Genomic DNA, 19438 nt, shown 5'->3' with positions numbered 1-19438 from the left:
TTGAGATGGATATTTAAAGGTGAAACAGGAGTTTTTACTCCCTTTATAGTTGAAAAAATCCCCATCAATCTGTGGGGAAAAGACATTTTACAGCAATTAGGGTTAAAAATGAGTACTTCGGTTTTTTTAGGCAGGGCTGCTGTTGAAGGCCTGTCAACACTTTCACCTGTTCCTACCCAATGGAAAACTGATACATCAGTGTGGATAGAACAGTGGCCCTTAGCTAGCGATAAAATTCAGGCCTTATTAGATATAGTACAGGAGCAGCTTGACCAAGGACACTTATAAGCTTCTCTAAGTCCTTAGAATTCCCCAGTGTTTGTTGTAAGAAAGAAATCTGGAAAATGGAGGATGTTGACTGATTTAAGAAAGGTAAATGAACAGATGGAAACTATGGGAACTCTTCAGCCTGGACTTCCATCTCCTACTCAATTGCCTAGAGAATGGCCTCTTTGGGTCATAGATACTAAGGATTGTTTCTATTCTATCCCTTTGGATAAGGAGGATATGAAAAGATTTGCCTTTTCAGTGCCCAGCGTTAACTTAGCTGAACCTTATAAAAGATATGATTGGACAGTTTTGTCACGGGGAATGAAAAACAGCCCTACTATGTGTCAAATGTATGTTGCTGCTGCTCTTGCTCCAGTAAGAAAAGCATTTTCAAAAGTTATGTTACTACATTACATGGATGATATATGAGGATGTGCACTTGAGGAACAAATGTTAAAAGCATGTCCACAAAAGACTATGAAAACACTAAAATACTACAAATTGCACATAGCCAGAAAAAATTCAAAGACATGGTCCTTTTCAATATTTAGGATTTGAAGTATACCCTGAGGTGCTTATAGTACAAAAACTTTCCTTAAGAACAGAGAAGCTAAACACCTTAAATGATTTTCAGAAATTGATAGGAGATATCCAATGGATGCGTCCAGTGTTAGGCTTGACTACCTATCAATTGCAACCATTATATGACATTTTAATGGAGACAGTGCTTTAAATTCACCATGCCAGCTTACAAAAGAAGCTCCAGAGGCTTTGAGAGAAGTCAAACTGGCTTTATCCAATGTGGTTGAAAGGGTCACTCAAAAACCCTTGGAAATATCGGTTTTTTCTACACAAAAGACACCCAGAGCAGTCCTTCATCAAGGAGATAGTGTGATAGAGTAGGTGAACCTCCTGGCACAACCAGAACAAAGCCTTACTCCTTACCCAGTGCTGGTGGCTAGAATTTTATTATAGGCCATTAGGCGAGCAGTACAATTATCTGGGATAAGACCTGACAAGATATACACCTTTTACACCAATACACAAATTAATGTGTGCTGTGAGACCATCCCAGAGTGGCAAATTTTATTGGCCATGGCTCCAAATTTTGGACACGGGTCTTCTTTAAAGATAAACAGACTATTACATAATTGGCGATGGATTCTTGAAAAAAAAGTTTCTAAAGTTCCTCTTAAAGGACCAACTATCTTTACAGATGCATCCAAACATAATATTTGTGCTGTATGCTCTTATGACTTAACTATAAAGAGAGTAGTCAAAACTCCTTTTCAGTCCACTCAGCAGAATGAATTATATGCAATCATGTTAGCTCTCACTTATTACCCAGGAGATATAAATATAATATCTGATTCAGCCTATTCAGTAGATGTGGTACAAAGAATAGCCATAGCCCAAATAAAATTTGCAACTTCTAATATATATCAGCTCTACAAGGAACTTCAGGAGCAAGTGAGAAAGCATCCAGGTAAGATTTATATTTTGCATGTCCACTCTCATAGTGGACTCCCACGTTCAATTTTTGATAGTAATTCAAAGGCAGATAGCCTTCTAACTATGCTGGCCAATATTCCTTTATTTCAAGAAGCCCAAGAATCTCATTTTAAATATCATCAGTCTGCTCGAGCTTTATGTTTGCAATTTGGAATAACAAGAGAGGAAGCAAGGAAAATAGTAAAAGCCTGTACAGCTTACCTTCCTTTCCATGCTCCTACACTGCCTCCAGGAAAAAACCCAGTGAAATCTGGCAAATGGATGTGACCCATTATAAATCTTTTGGTCGTCTGTCTTTTATTCATGTTGTGGTAGACAACTTTTCAGGATTCACTTTTACAATACCAGCAGCAAAAGAGACAGCCCAAGTGGTCACTGAATTCCTTATACAAGTATTTGCCATTATGGGTGTGCCACAAGCCATAAAAACAGATAATGGACCTGCATATACTTCTAAACATTTTGCACACTTTTGTGAACAGTATAAGATTTTACACACCACTGGCATACCCTTTAATTCTCAAGGACAGGCAATAGTAGAGAGGAGAAACAGAGACAAAAACAAAAGAAAGGGGGAGCCCCAAGTAACCCTAGAGAACTTCTAAATTTAGCTCTTTATACTATTAACTTCTTGATTTTTGACAAAGATGCACTGGCTCCAGCAGACAGGTTTTATAACCCACCATAAGGGCAGTGTCCAGTGTGAGCAGCTCCACTATCTTTAGATAATCGCCAGGTGATGTAGAGAGACCCAGAAAGTGGTGAATGGAAGGAACCAGATAGGTTAACTTCTTGGGGGAGAGGGTTTGCTTGTATCTCCACAGATAAAGAAGGAATCAGATGGGTGCCAACGAGCCATATTTGCCTTGTCCATTGCAGAGAGACGGAGCAGATCCTTGAACAAAGGAGAAGACCCAAGAAACATCGGGTGGTCCCATTGTTGACTGTGCCCACCACTGAAAGAGCATGGCAGTTATGGCGTTTGACTCATAGACATCAAAAATTGTTGGACTTCCCGCCTGCATTTTTTATTTCCTTCACAAGCTAATTGTACACTATTTTAAAGTCCAACTCTTTTTGTACAGCAAAATAACTGTTTGGACATGTATACATACATTGTATTTAACTTATACTTTAATATATTTAACATGTATTGGTCAACCTGCCATCTGGGGGAAGGGGTGGGGGAAAGAAGGGAAAAGGTTGAACAAAAGGATTTGCAACTGTTAATGCTGAAAAATTACCTATGCATATATCTTGTAAATAAAAAGCTATAATAAAAAAAATTGCTGGACTTCAAAACCCTCAGGAGTCATTGGATTCTCTGAGACATGCTAAGACTGTTGTAGGACTTGAAAAGTCTTAGGAATCATTGGATTCTCTGGGACATGATAAGACTGTTGTAGGACTTGAAAAGTCTCAGGAATCATTGGATTCTCTGGAACATGATAAGACTGTTGTAGGACTTCAGAACCCTCAGGAATCATTGGATTCTCTGATTTCATTATTAGATTGTTGTAGGACTTCAAAACCCTCAGGAATCATTGGATTCTCTGAAACATGATAAGATTGTTGTAGGACATCAGAACCTTCAGGAATCACTGGATTCTCTGAGACATGATAAGACTGTTGTATGACTTGAAAACTCTCAAGAATCATTGGATTTTCTGAGAAATGATAAGACTGTTGCAGGACTTCAAAAACTCTCAGGAATCATTGGATTTTCTGAGAAATGATAAGACTGTTGCAGGACTTCAAAAACTTGGGGGGATCATTGGATTCCCTGACATGTGAAGCAATGGACAATAGATTGGTTTACGCTATTTCTTGGCTGCTAAAGGAGGCATATGGATGACTGTTGTTGACATACCCTCCTTCTAGTACTTCTGGAAATCTCTTTTAACACCATATTGATTTATATTGTTTGTATTACCACTCATATGAAAGAGTGTTCCAAATCACTATTGATTAGAGAAATGCAAATTAAGACAACTCTGAGATACCACTATACACCTGTCAGATTGGCTAAGATGACAGGAAAAAATAATGATGAATGTTGGAGGGGTTGCAGGAAAACTGGGACACTGATGCATTGTTGGTAGAGTTGTGAACAAATCCAACTATTCTGGAGAGCAATCTGGAATTATGCCCAAAAAGTTATCAAATTGTGCGTACCCTTTGATCCAGCAGTGTTTCTATTGGGCTTATACCCCAAAGAGATACTAAAGAGGGAAAAGGGACCTGTATGTGCCAAAATGTTTGTGGCAGTCCTGTTTGTAGTGGCTAGAAGCTGGAAAATGAATGGATGCCCATCAATTGGAGAATGGTTGGGTAAATTGTGGTATATGAATGTTATGGAATATTATTGTTCTGTAAGGAATGACCAGCGGGATGAATACAGAGAGGATTGGCGAGACTTACATGAACTGATGCTAAGTGAAATGAGCAGAACCAGGAGATCATTATATACCTCAACAACGATACTGTTTGAGGATGTATTCTGATGGAAGTGGATTTCTTTGACAAAGAGACCTAACTCAGTTTCAATTGATAAATGATGGACAGAAGCAGCTACCCAAAGAAAGAACACTGGGAAACGAATATGAACTATTTGCATTTTTGTTTTTCTTCCCATGTTATTTTTACCTTCTGAATCCAATTCTCCCTGTGCAACAAGAGAACTATTCGGTTCTGCAAACATATATTGTATCTAGGACATACTGCAACATATTTAACATATATAGGACTGCTTGCCATCTAGGGGAGGGGGTGGAGGGAGGGAGGGGAAAAATCGGAACAGAAGCGAGTGCAAGGGATAATGTTGTAAAAAAAATTACCCTGGCATGGATTCTGTCAATATAAAGTTATTATAAAAGAAAAAAAAGAGAAAGATTTATATTGTTTGTTATATCACTACTTGCGTGTACAATTCATGTCTGTTGCACCACATTGAGCCTGTACTGACTGTGGGGAGAGTCATCACTAATAACCTCTGCGTTATTGCTATGTGCTTGTATAATACCTCCCATGCTGATGGGTTTGTGCATAATAAGACCCTTTAGCCCAGAAACCTGCTAGCAACCCCCACTTCCCTTTGGTGGTTTTCATCTCCCTTCCTGAGAAGTCAGGGGGGTCGTGATCACCTCCTTTTAGGGGCTTTCACCATCCTGAGAAGTCAGGGATGGTGTGACCACCAGTGTTTTAAAACAAAAGAAAGCAGGAGATGTAGAGGGCTGGAACTATGCACTGAGATCAGGACTGCTGGGACTGCTAGCGCTTGAGGCTAACTTCTGATTGGACGATACTCTATGGGCATATGCTTGGAAAATGGTCCTTTTCACTATCCATACTGGCTCAATGATTGGTGTATAAAGGATTGTAGGAGGGATTAGAGGGGTGGAGTAAAGCTAGCCAGGGATATTCACTCTCAGCGGTAGATGAGGGAGAAGGTGATCAGGTTGATTCTGCTTCCATCCTGTTCAATCCTGCGTCTGGGGACCGAGAATAAAGATTGAGAACTTTTGCTTATCCTGACTCCGGCTGATTCTGGGGTGTCCTGGATGCAAGTGGGGTCATTACACGAGAATCCACAAAGTGTACCAGCAGGCTCGTTCATCCATTTCTAAGAAGCTAGGAGTTAATTCCATCAAAAGTAAAGGATAAATGAAGCTTAAAGAGATGCAGAATTCTTGGCTCAGTAATAAAGTAGATGAAATTCAGCTTTATGAACAACAATCCAAAAAATATTTTTATGAAACCTTGAAAGTTATTTATAGGCCAAAGATCTAGGGTACAACTCAACTATTCAGTGTTCATAGAGTCATAGTGATTAGTCATAAGACCATGATCCTAGAAAGATGGGGTGAACACTTCTATAATGTTCTCAATCATTGCTGATGTCACTGAAATTATTTGCCTCATGTTGAAGTCAATCTTTTCCTAGCTGCAATTCCAACTGGAGAAGAGGTTTTGAATACCTTTAGGTTCTTTTCGCATGGTCAAGCACCTGGGGCTAATACTATTCCATCTGAAATTTACAAGGTGGGAAATCCATTGCTTATACAAAACTGACTAAAATTTTCCATATCAAGAAGAAATTATCCCCTAGAAATTCAAGGACATCCCCATTGTCCATCTCTATAAAGGTAAAGGCCATTATTCTGTGACAATCACAAGGGATTCTCTCCATAGTCATTTCTGGCAAGATTCTTGCTAGAATTCTCCCTAATAGTTTGATCCTTCATCTGGAAGATGGTCATCTACTTGAGAGCCAATGTGGCTTCAGAAGGGTCCCATGGAATAGTCTATGAGGTATTTGATGCCCAACAATTTCAGGACAAAAGCCAGGAGCAGAATAGAAGTCTACAGTATTTGTAGATCTGAGAAAGGCCTTTGATACTGTCAGTCATGAGTCAGTCATAATGAAAATTATGTCAAAATCTGGTTGCCCCCCAAATTCATCAGTATTGCACATTAATTATACAATAGCATGCTTGTCTACCTTCCAGTTAATAGATGATACTCTCATGCTTTCTGAATCACCAGTGGAGTGAAACGAGGCTGTATGCTTGCTCCCATGCTTTTTAGCATAATGTTTTCAATCATGCTGTAAAATGCCTTTAATGAAGATGAACATGGCATCAAGGTCAGCTCCTGCACTGATACTAAATTCTTCAATTTTAAAAGGTTACAAACCAAAACTAAAGTGGTGGGAGTATTGGTGCATGATTTTTTTGGTTGCAGATGTGACAGTGCTTTTAATGTAGCTTCTGAAGCCTAGATGCAACAAAGTATGGATCAGTTCTTTCTTCCTTGGGCTAATTTTGGCCTAACAATTAACACCAAGAAAAAACAGGTATTCCATCATCCATATGTGGAACTATTAGTTACAGCAAATGGAGATGTTTTGAATGCTGTGGATAAGGTCACTTACCTTGGCAGTATACTTTCCAGGAATGTACAATTGATAATGACGTTGACACACACATTGTCAAGAGCTAGCTGAGTATTTGGGAGGCTACAAAGAAAAGTGCAGGAGAAAGGAAATATTAGACTGACTACCAAACTGAAAGTTTCCAGAGATACTGTTCTGCCCTCACTGTTGTACACCTGGGAAACCTAGATAGTGTACCAATGTCAGATCAGAAAACTGAATTGTTTCCATTTGAATTGTCTCAGGAAGATTCTGAAGATCACCTGGCAGGATAAGACACCAGATACTGAGGTCTTTTCTTGAACTAAACTGCCAAGAATTCCAACTTTACTGCAGAGAGCACAACTCTGTTGGGTTGGCCACATTGTTTGAATGCCAAACATACACTTGCCAAAAAAGACTATTTTATGGAGAAATTACACAGAGCAAATGCTCATGTGGTGATAAGAAAAAAGTGATACAAAGACCCTCTCAAGGTCTCTCTTAAGAACTTTAGAATTGATTGCATGGTATGGGAGACACTGGACTGGCCAACAAGGTGTGCCTTCATTAGAGAAGATTCTGTGCTCTATGAACAAAGCAGAATTGAAGTATCTCAGAAGAAATGTGAGATATGCATAATTAGAGAATCTACCCCCAAATGTTCACATGGACTATTTGTGTTTGTCCTGTGGTAGGTTATTTGGAGCTCATATTGGTCTGATTAGCAATAATCAGACATACTATTACTTAATTTGAACATAATGATGTAATTTTTGTCTTTTTCAAGAATGAAGGATAACAACCAACTAAAAACTATTCTTATTTTTTGATCACTTATCCATTAGGGAATAGCTCTGGGTTTTAAATATTTGTGTTAGTCCTTTCACATTCCCTATTATACTTTTGTAAGCTATATTTTATGTATTTTCCCATTGTGTCACTTCTCTGATATTTCTTCTGTCTTTGTAGTTTGTGTATGTTTCTATGTGTGCGCAAGTTTTTGAATTTCAGGGCATAAAAATTTCAGGACATATTTTATCTATTATGATCTGTTCTAGATCTTGTTAAACTTTTCTCCCTGGCTACAGTTATAAAAAGTACCTCATCTTAGCTCTCTTCTCCTTTTTTCAAGTGGTCTTGTAACTTCATATAATAAGAGGATGATGCCCAATTGAACATGTCTAGGGGTAAGTGATACATTGTCAAAGGATACGAACTGTTTTTGAAAGAAGAAATCAAAGCCATCTATAGTCATATAGTTTCCAGGAATGCAGAGCCAGAACAACAACAAAACTAACCCTGCCCTCATGAGGCTTGCCTTCTACTATAGAATATAGCAAATACATAGATAAATAAATGAAAGATAACCCAAGAAAGAAAATGTTGTCAACAATTAGGGGATTCAGAAAAGGCTTCCCTAAATACTGGCACTTTAATTGAGCTTAGAAGGAAGTTAAATGTAGCTCCTGAAGTCACTTCCAGCTTTAAATCGATGATTCTCAGCCCATGCATGCTTGTTAGTATGTGTGTTACCCATGTTATGAATCTGTCTAAATGCAGTGGGCGGGGAGATATGGCCCATTCTGGAATTTTCTGGAATCTCCTCTCTCCAAGAAAGACTTTGATATCCTCTTCTGAGGACTTTCATAAGCTCCCACTGGTTCCAAGTACCCTCTCTATGTAGATAAATAATTCTCAGATATACTTATCCAGCCCTGATCTCTCTTCTGATCTCTAGTTGCTCATCTCCAAATGTCTTTTTGATATCTCAAACCAGATGTCTAGTGGGCATCTCAAGCTTATTTTGTCCAAAACTGAGCTCATTATTATATTTTTCCCAAATCTACTCCTCTTCTTAAATTCTTTATTATTTTTTGAGGCTACCACCATACTTTCAGTCCATCCTGGCTCACAACATAAGTATCATCCTAATACCTTACTCTTTTCCACCATTTTTATCTAATCAGTACTCAAGCACGTCCTGACCTCTGTTATATCTCTTGAATGTACTTATTTCACTCTCCTGTCACTGATGAAATGGATGAATAAGGTCCCAGAGAAAGGCCATGTTCCCACTAGCAGCAAGTATCTAAATAAGTCATAGGGAAGGGCACTGTCAGGATTACCTTGTCCTTAAGTGGGCCTTTATTGCTGTAGGTCCTGGTTGAAATTCTTGCATTGACAGCATTATCTTGACTCCAGTTACTGTATACAATCAGGAAGCCAAGCTATGGACTTCAATCTCCAAGTTTATATTCTCATTATATAAGGTCTTCTCTTTCCCCTTGTTAAGTTCAAGTTCATTAGGATCTTAGCTCATCTTATGGCATCTTCCCTCTTGTTAATTGCAAATTCTGCTAGGGAATTTTGCCTATCTTATGGCAGTGAGTTCTGCTAGAGAACTTTGTTGCCTTACAGCTTCTTTCCCCTTGTAAATGGTAAGTTCATTAGCATCTTTGCCTTCCTTATGGTATCATAATAAAGCTTTTTGTCCCTTGATTTGAAGGTGGCCTAAGCCTGGATTCCACACATTTTAAGTAAGCATCACAATGATGATCCATGAGGGAATTTCACCTGCCTTACGCAGTTTTTCCCCTTGGTAATGGTGAGTTCATGTATGAATTTTGCCTGCTGTATGGAGTCTCTCTTTTTGTAGTTAAGTTCCTTTAAGGAACTTAGCCTGTGTTTTTCTCCAACTTAGTCCATTTTATGGCATCTTTCTCCTCGTTAACTGAGGGTTAATTAGGAACTTTGCTTGCCTTATGACATCATAATGAAGCTTTTTGCCCCTTGACTCAAGAACACAAAGACTTCCTGAACCTCATCACCACCACCATGGTATAGGACATCATCATTATCACTTAATGCCTGGACTATTGCAATAACTTGCTGGCTTGTCTCTCTGCTTCATCTTTCTCCACTGCAACATATCCTCCACTCACCAATCAGATTGACCCTTACACCAAATTGCAAATTAACCATATTTCCATTCACCACCCACCTCCATTCAGTAGGCTTCAGTGGCTCCCTATTATCTTGAGGATCAAATAAAAAATCCTCTTTTTGACTTTCAGAGTGTTTTATAACCTGGTTTCTTTATAAATTTCTAATCTTCTTATACTTAAGCCCTTCCATGTATACTTTACAGTTCTGTGATGGTGCAATTCTTAAATGAGATATCATTTCTTGACTCCTTGTATCCTTACTGGCTTTACCCTGTGCTTTGAGTTTGCTCCCTCCCAGTCTCTGCCTTCTACTTTCCTTGGTTTCCTTAAAATTCCAAAATTAAATTATCCCTTCTGCAATGAGCTTTCCCAATCCTCCTTGAAGCAGTTAGATGCCAGAACTTAGGAGCTCAAATCCAATCTCAGACACTTCTTGGTACATTTAAGGTGACCCTAGGATAGTCATTTAAACTCTATTTGCTTTATCACAAACAAAAAAATGAAATACTGGAGAAGGAAATAGCAAGCTACTTTATTTTCTTTGCCAAAAAAAACCCTACAGACGAATGTCTGCAGGATCACAAAAAGGTGGACATGGCTGAACAACAATCCTCCTTAATCTTAGAGCCTTCCCTCTGAGACTATCACTGACAGAGAGACAGAGACAGAGCAAGACAGATGAGAGAGCTACAATAGATTTCTACCTCACTTGAAGTTCCCTGAAATGTCTATCATGGCAAACTGGAATTCACAAACATCCTCAGGTGTTGGATTCTCTACATGCTTTCTTCTCAACATTCTCCAGGAGATTTTTTTCCTAAAGAAAACCTGGAAACACATCTATCTTCAAAGACAGAAGCCAGAAGAAATCTTCTCTTCCAAGTGCTTGCCAACTATGACCTTCATATAGGCAAAGAGTTTTGAGTAATCATTATTTCTACCAGTGAAGAGATGCACAAGTCATGAGTACAAATGCTCATACCAGGTTTCAGCCTTATACAAAGAAGTATATTCAAAATAAATAAAAAGTAATTTGAGAGGAAATCACTAGGAATGAGGAAAGCTCAGGAAAAGTTCCATGAAGTGGCACTTGAGTTGATCTTTAAAGGGAACTAAGCGGTGAAGGAAAAGAGGTTTTTCCACCACAGGCATAGGGAAACCTATGCAAAACAGAAACAGAAAGCCAATGCCATGTATGAGGAACATCATCTAGTTTGCCTGGAACATAAAGAAAATAAAGGGAAATGCTCTATAGGAAATTTAGAAAGGAAGCTTGAGCCAGATTGTGAAAGGCCTTAAACACCAAATAAAGACTTTTACACTTTGATCCTAGAGGAAAGGAGTCCTTAGCAGTCGGCAACTGAAGTTAAATTGAAGAATGTCATGGTCAAACCTGTGCTTTAGAAAAATCACTTCAGTAATTGGTTGGGATGACTTGGAGAGAGGAAAGACATAAAAGCAAAGAGGCCAATTGAAAGCTCTTATCTTGAAATAAAATAAGCCAATAAAGAGGCTTAGGAAGTAGAAATGGGAGAAGGTCCCTCTAATTTGGTGATCTTAGACAACCCCCTCCCTCCACTGAGGCAGGTTTGAGAAAACCCCTATTCCTAAGGAATAGCTATAATCAAGTGCGAAGGGAAAAGCTGGGAGTAATTCCACCCACATAGAGATAGGGACCAGCGAGAGGGAGTATATAGTTCTCCTCTCTAACCAAATATCTTGTAGCCCAAAGTAGTGTTAAAATTTTTAAGTAGTCTATTACTATTTTTGATTTTCTCTCACAGGATATAATCACTTAGACCCTTAATCTCGTGCAAACCAAATTAAACCTTCTCTTGTAACAAAATAAAATTACGAAATAAAATCAATAGACACAAGACCAGATCTAATAATATATGAAACATTCCCCACCTGTAAGGAGTGAGATTTGTTTCTTGTTATGTATCCTCTAACTCCAAGATTGGTCATTATAATTATTCAAAGTTTGACTTTTAATATTCTTTTAAAAACTGTTACTATGGTTATTATATACATTGTTTTCCTGATTCTGTTTATTTCCCTTTACAGCAGTTTACACAAACCTCATATGTTTTTCATTGTATTGCACTCAACATCCCAGAAAATTTGGAAAACACAAAAGCAGTCACAGGATTAGAAAAGATCAATTTATGGACTAATCTTAAAGAGGGTGCTGTGTGCTAATTTCATATGGCAGCAAGGTTATGTTTAAGATTCTTTAAATTAGGCTTCATCAATATGTGAACTGAGAATTACCAGAAAATCAGGCTGTCCAAAATGTTTGTAGCAGCCCTATTTGTAGTGGCTAGAAACTGGAAAATGAATGGATGCCCATCAATTGGAGAATGGCTGGGTAAATTGTGGTATATGAATGTTATGGAATATTATTGTTCTGTAAGAAATGACCAGCAGGATGAATACAGAGAGGACTGGCGAGATTTACATGAACTGATGCTAAGTGAAATGAGCAGAATCAGGAGATCATTATACACTTCGACAATGATATTGTATGAGGACATATTTTGATGGAAGTAGATTTCTTTGACAAAGAGACCTGAGTTTCAATTGATAAATGACGGACAGAAGCAGCTACACCCAAAGAAAGAACACTGGGAAACGAATGTGAACTATCTACATTTTTGTTTTTCTTCCCGGGTTATTTATACCTTCTGAATCCAACTCTCCCTGTGCAACAAGAGAACTGTTCGGTTCTGCAAACATATATTGTATCTAGGATATACTGCAACATATCCAACATATATAGGACTGCTTGCCATCTAGGGGAGGGGGTGGAGGGAGGGAGGGGAAAAATCGGAACAGAAATGAATGCAAGGGATAATGTTGTAAAAAAATTACCCTGGCATGGGTTCTGTCAATATAAAGCAATTATTAAATAAAAATTTAAAAAAAAAATTAAAAAAAAAAAAAGAGCAGTTCAGCAAAAAAAAAAAAAAAAAAAGAAGAAGAAAGAAAATCAGGCTGGGTTTTGAAGAAACAGAATAAACTAATGATGAAATTGCCAATATTTGCTAGATTATTATAATGTAAAAGCAAGAGAGTTCCAGAAAAAAAAAAATCTACTTCTGCTTCATTGACTACATTGAAGCATTTGACTGTATGGATCACAACAAAATGTGACAAGTCCTCAAAGAGATAGGATTATCATATCATCCATCTTGTCTCCTGAAAACTTGTATGTGGGCCAAGAAGCAACAGTTTGTTATAAACATGGAACAACTGATTGGTTTAAAATTGGAAGAGGTATTTAACTTATATGCAGATGATAGCAGTCTAATGGCAAAGTGAAGGAGAATTAAGAAGCCCTTTGATGAGGATGAAAGAAAAAGAGTATGAAAATTGACTTGAAGCTTAACATAAAAAGAAAAAAAAAAACAACCTAAGATCTTGGCAATTAGTTCTACACTTCCTGGAAAATGGAAAAGAAAAGATTGTCAGATTTTATATTCTTGGACTCAAAGAATACTGCAGATGACAACTACAGCCTTGAAATTAAGATGTTTGCTCGTTGGAAGGAATGCTATGGCAAATCTGGATATCATACTAAGTAGCAAGATAAATCACTTTGCTAACAAAGATTCCATATAGTCAAAGCTATGTTGCTATTGGTTTTTTTTTCAGGAGCAGTGCATGGCTGTTAGAGATAGATTATAAGAAAAGCTGAGTGCCCCAGAAATAATGATGCTTTCAAATTGAGGTACTGGAGACTTTTGAGAATCCCTTGAATAGCAAGGAGATCAAAGCAGCCAATATTTAAGGAAATTAATTCAGACTATTCACTGGGAGGTCAAATACTAATGCTGAAACTTAAAAGCTCTGGTCACTTAGTGAGAAGACAAAATTCATTGTAAAAGACAGTGTTAGGATATTAGGAAAGATTGAAAGCAAAAGGGAAAGAGGGTGGCAGAGGATTGAGTCAATATATAATAGAAACAATGAACTTGGACAGAATTTGGAAGATAGTAAAGGATGAAAGAGTCTCACAAGTGCTATGGTCCATGGGCTCATGAAAAGTTAGTCATAACTATCAGGCGTCATATTAAGTGCTGGAGATACAAAGAAAGGCAAAAATTGATTCATGGCCTGAAAAAAGTGTACCTTTCAATGGGGGAGATAAGAAGGAAGGAAAGTAGCCTTTAAATTAAATCCTGAAAGAAACTAAGAGATGGAATCATCATGGCATAAATAATAGCCAATGGAAAGATACAGAAATGAGAGATGGAAATCATGAACAAGAAGCCAAAAGCAGACCAGTACTCTAAATCATAGAGTTTGGAGAAGAGTAAAGTGTATAAATACTGCAAAGGTAGAAGGAACCAGATTATAAAAAACTTTAAATGTAAAATGAGTTTATATTTGATCCTTGAAACAACAGAAAGCCACTTGATCTCACTGAACAGGGGTTGAGCAGGATGAGGGATGAGAAGATATAAGAGATAAATGTTTGTAAAATGAAATAAAATTTTAAAAAATTTTTGTAAATTCCCTTGACAGGTGAATGGAGGATCAACTGGAGAGTGGAAGAGACTTGAAGCAGGATGACTACTTAGAAGGCTATTACAACAATCTAGGTCAAAGAAAATGGCCTTTATGTATGTATTGATTCTCTATAGACACCTCTAAATGAGAAACTTTAAAGAGACAATTTTATTTCCTCCCCTATTTCAACTCCAAAAATTTTACTAGTACAAAAGACTTTCAATTTAAATGGCCTATTTTATCTCTTATGATCTCTGCTATCTCATTTAATAATGTCCTAATTTGACTTATTTGTGAAACGTACCTCTTGTCCTTTGTTTTTTAAAAATAATTTATTGTTTAAAACTTGAGATTTACATAAAGATAGATAGGCAGACAGACAGACGATATAGAACTTATTGTAGTATATAGTGCAAAATGCTAACCTGAACCTAATACCTCTTAGTACAATGTAAAGCATAGCACTCCATTATAAATTAAATATTATAATTCTTAGTATACTAATGTATAGTGACTACTATATAACTGACCAATAAATATCACCCCAAGTATATATAATTTTTTTTCTATTTTAGAGTACAATTCTTTCTTCCTAGTTTTTCTTTCTTTCTTGAAATTGTATTTATATAACTCTTAAGTATCTTGGTAAATTAACTCCCAGGATTTTTATCAATTTTATAATTTTTCTGAACTCATAAATTTTGTGGGTTGATTAATCAGTTACTACACTGAAGACATTAATCAGCTTAATTAATTTCTTTGGAGTTTTCTAAGTAAATCATATCTATAAATAAGTCTACTTTGTCACCTTTTTTGCCAATCTTTGTATCTTTTTTTTCCTTGTGTTACATTTCAAAACTATATACTCATGGTGAGGAATAGTATGTGAGGAATAGCATTTCTTCTAGTTATTGGGAATACTTCCAATACTTTCCTTAGAAATCATGTGGCTTTCATTTTAGATATGTATTTTTAAATCACCTAAAAACACCAATAATTTTTATAATTTTTAACATGAGTGCTGCATTTTGTCAAATGCTTTTTTTTTTTTTTTTAAATATTTGTATAGGTTATTCATGCTCTTCTTTGACAGTAATTCCATGAGACAAACTCTACTAGTATTATATCCATCTAACAAATGCGGAAACTGAGGCTTAAAGAAATTAACTTGTCCATGGTCATGTAGGTAATGTCAATAATGTCCAATGTCATGTAATCTCTAATGACTCCAGATTAATTTCTCTTTGTCTTGTATCATGTTGCCTTCAATATATTACACCAGAATTTTCTTTTTTCTCCTTTTTATAATTTTTAATAAGTTTTTTATTTCAAAATACAAGCAAAGATAGTTTTCAACATTCACCTTTGCAAAACCCTGTGTCCCTGTGTTTTTCTCCCTCTCTTCTTTCCACCTCCCTTCCTAGACAGCAAGTAATCCAATACATGTTATACATATGCAGTTCTTCTATACATAATTTCCACAATTATCATGCTGGCACAAGAAAAATCAGATCAAAAAGGGAAAAATGAGAAAGAAAGAAAAAAAATCAAGCAAACAAAAAAATATGCAAACACTATTGTGATCCATACTCAGTCCCCCAGTCTTTTCTCTAGGAACAGATGGCTCTCTTCATCACAAGACCATTAGAACTGGCCTGAATCACCTCAATATTGAAAAGAGCCATGTCCATCAGAATTGATCATTGTAATCTCCTAGTTCTACACTTCACTTAGCATCAGTTCATGTAAGTCTCTCCAGGCCTCTCAAAAATCAAATTGCTGATTGTTTCTTATAGTACGATAATATTCCATAACATTCATATATCATAACTTATTCAGTCATTCTCCAGCTGATGGACATCCACTCAGTTTCCAGTTCCTCGTAGCATGGTGGAGACAAGCTTGGAAACAAATGGAACTCCTTGAATTTAAATTTTCTGCTCCAATTCCAATCCCAGACTACTTTCTCTTTTCAGTTGAGTCCACCATTGTTGAGTGAAGATCTGGTAAAATGCTCAGGAGGTGACTCATTAGGAGGAATCTACAGGTACTACAAATAGTTGAGGGTTTTTTTTCCTCCTTTTCTGAGGCAATGGGGTTAAGTGACTTGCCCAGGGTCACACAACTAGGAAGTGTTAAGTGTCTGAGATCAGATTTGAACTCAGGTCTTTCAGGGCTGGTGCTCTATCCACTGCACCACCTAGCTGTCCCCTACAGACTGTTTTTAATAAAAACAAGCAAAATCATCTGAGGGTGAAACTAAGTGACCCAAAGTCTTTTAGAAACTAAGCTTCCTGAATTGACCATCTTTAATAAGTAGTTTCTTGAGGCAGGTGACTGAGACCACAAGTTCCAGATAGTGCATGAAAACATCAATGAAAAAATATGAAAAATTGCACAAGAGAAAAGGTCAGCCGAACTGAAGAAAAGATCACCCTCTCCCTGATTGTGGTTACCATTCTGCTAGACTACCCCTTCCTTTTATAGCAAATTTCTAAGAATAAGTTCTGTAAATACAATATTAAATCTATTAAATAACATTGATACTGGAATATCTCTGAGTTACTTTAATGAAATGCAAGTATAAATATCTAACAATTTTAACTTGTGTTTGTGGTAAAATTATGACACCGTTGACCATGAAAAAGGGAAAAAAAGCCTGTTTAAATCAAAGATTTCTGGTGACTCTGCCAGCTCAGAGAACCTCTCCTTATGATCATGTTAACCTCTCTCCTCTCAGATCAAGTTGCCAAATAAAGGTATTGGGAGAAAAATGCTGGAAAAATGTAGGGAAATTTGAATTATGTTCCTCTTCCAGTAATTAACTGTGTAATCTTAAGCCTGGAATCAAACAAAGATAAGGGAGATTTCTTCCCTCCTGTATTTCATACTCACATTCCCAGCTCTCACACCCTCCTTAATCTGTTTCTCCCTGGCTCCCCAATTTATCTTCTGTCTTGATCTCTCCAGTGCCTTTTTCTCAATTAAGATCCACCCCTCTAATCACTTTCCTTTTTGTTTTCACCTAGAAAGGGAGAACATTATCTTGGACTGCCGACCTTGAGGCTATAGAGTGCCCATCTTACTTCTCCCAAGTTCATCATGACCATGCAGATTTTTCTGGACCCACCCTTCTCCAACATGTAGATGATATGTTGTGCTGTCCATTGCATAAAACTTGTGTAGCTGACCCCCTTCATATCCTACTTGCCTGAATTCACAAGAGCCTCTTGATATTAATGTCCAGTTTGCTTTCCCATATGTTAAATTCTTTGGACTCACTATTACTCCCAATGTACCATATCTCGATTCTGAAAGACTCAAGGGTATTGTCTACTTCTCCCCTCCCTACCACAAAATGCCTGTTGTGTGCATTCCTCAGTCTTATTAACTACTAACATTTCTGGATCTCTGAGTTTTCTGCCATTGCTAGCCCCCATACAAAACTCAGATTGGCCCTATCCTGCCCTCCCACCCTCAGGCAAGGCAACTACTTGCTTCCCTTCTTCCTTTTTGTTACAAAGGAGAGAACAAATACAAGTGGGGTCCTGACTCAGAAACATGGGGAAAATTTTCACCCCTTGCAAATTATAGAAAGACTTTTGATACTGGCCAAACTACTCTAAGAGTATTCAAGAAAAGTCAAAGCAATGGCTGATTTGGTCAAGTCTGATGTTGATAACAGTATTGGATTTCTCTTTGATCGTATTTGTTCCCATGTAGTAGATGCTTTACCTAACAGTTACCACATTCAGCATCTTTCACCAAGTCACCTTGCCAATTTAGAAGCTGGTCTTTTCAGCAAGCCAAATGTCATCATTGACACAACATAACTACTCAATCCAGCCCCTTTTCTCTCAGAAGAGGTTTCTCTCAGGAGATCAGGTCGTCTGTGGCATCCCTACATACTAGCCAGGTGGTCAAGTCTTTCGGAAGTGACATTTGAGGAAGCATTCTCTCAAGCTCTGGTGGAAAGGACTTAACAGGTGCTGCAGGCTACCCCCAAGGTTGCCAAAGTACAAGGGATTGACTCTTGGATACATGTTTCCCATATGAAGAAAGCTCTTGTGCTCCTTATCTGGATGACCAAACCCACTGATGACCTTACTGAAATCGTCCGGAAAGGCCAGCAACTGCTGACTGTAGGTGTAAAAAGCTAATTCCAAGAGACAAAGATAATGACATCTAGTGTATCCATTAGTTCCAAAACTCAGGATAGGTTGAGTAATGCTTAATATTTTAACTTGTTATGCTATTACATTTTCATTACTGCTTTCTTGAATCTTTTGATGGGAATTTATGGAGCTCCCATGTCTTCTTTATTAAGTTGGTCTCTTGTTACTTCCTAGGAATCTCTGTCTACCAGCTCTTATTATCCTTTTCTTAATCAGGTTGTTCTTGATTGCTCCCCAGAATGTGTGGCTAGGCCTTGTAAGTCTTAACATTCAGGTCTAATTTGACCATATCCTTGTTTTCCTACTGCTGGTACTTCAAGTTTTTTTCTGCTGAATGTGTGTCCCATACCCACTGAAGCAGTCCCTCCAAGTTGTTTGCTCGATAGCTTCCCTTAAACATCTAGTTGGATCCTCAGAGGAAAAGGCTCTTTTTTCCATTCTATTATCTTTGGCCTCCTTGTTGATCTCACCATTTTATCAGTCTATGTTATAGTCAAATGCTTCCTTGTGCTTTGTACGTCCCACAAGTAAACAAAATCATGTTCCAGCAAGTTTTGCCTCCTTGGTCTTCAGTTGGTCTTTGGACCACCTGACCAAAAGGAGGGAATGTGGAAATCACCTTAATTTGTTTGAGCTTCCTTATTTTCCAAGCAAGACCAAAATAATGTGGAAATCAGAATCAGTCAATAAGGAAGCAGAAAAAATGTTGAGTTTGATGTACCAGTGATCCTTTGATATGTTCACTGTATAAACCTAGAACACTTCTGTTGTGCCAGCAACACAGAGCTGGCTCAAACTGGCTTGTCCATGCCCTAAATAGAGCAGGGAAAAGCATTCTGATTTCTGGTATTGTGAATTCTTATTCTCCTGTCTTTGTTATGAAACCATATAAACCCAATCTTTGAAGCAGCCCAAAGTAGGTCTACTGCTCTCCCCTGTTCATGTTATGCTTGCTCGCTAAATGCTTCTAGGTTTTGCGCTTGAACTGTGTCCCCGTTCCCTCTATCCAGGTAGATACTGTGCCTCAATTAATCAATATAAACCATTTTCTTTAAAATTTCAAGTTTTAATGACATGTAATTATATTAAAAAGTTTTAAAATTCTT

At 37.5% G+C, this 19438-nt stretch overlaps 1 protein-coding gene across 1 annotated transcript in view; it reads right to left on the bottom strand.

Annotated features, from left to right (window-relative positions):
• The window catches only part of SMCHD1 (structural maintenance of chromosomes flexible hinge domain containing 1), a 259470-nt gene that overhangs the window by 47044 nt on the left and 192988 nt on the right, over positions 1–19438 (bottom strand). Inside the window, exon 48 of the mRNA XM_051970385.1 lies at positions 6716–6799. Coding sequence (XP_051826345.1) covers positions 6716–6799 — 84 coding nt within the window. The remainder of the gene's footprint in view (positions 1–6715; positions 6800–19438) is intronic.

The sequence above is a fragment of the Antechinus flavipes genome, chromosome 1, assembly GCF_016432865.1.
Source record: "Antechinus flavipes isolate AdamAnt ecotype Samford, QLD, Australia chromosome 1, AdamAnt_v2, whole genome shotgun sequence".
NCBI lineage: Eukaryota > Metazoa > Chordata > Mammalia > Dasyuromorphia > Dasyuridae > Antechinus > Antechinus flavipes.
The sequence above is the reverse complement of the archived record's forward strand: the minus strand, read 5'-3'. Positions and strand labels throughout refer to the sequence as shown.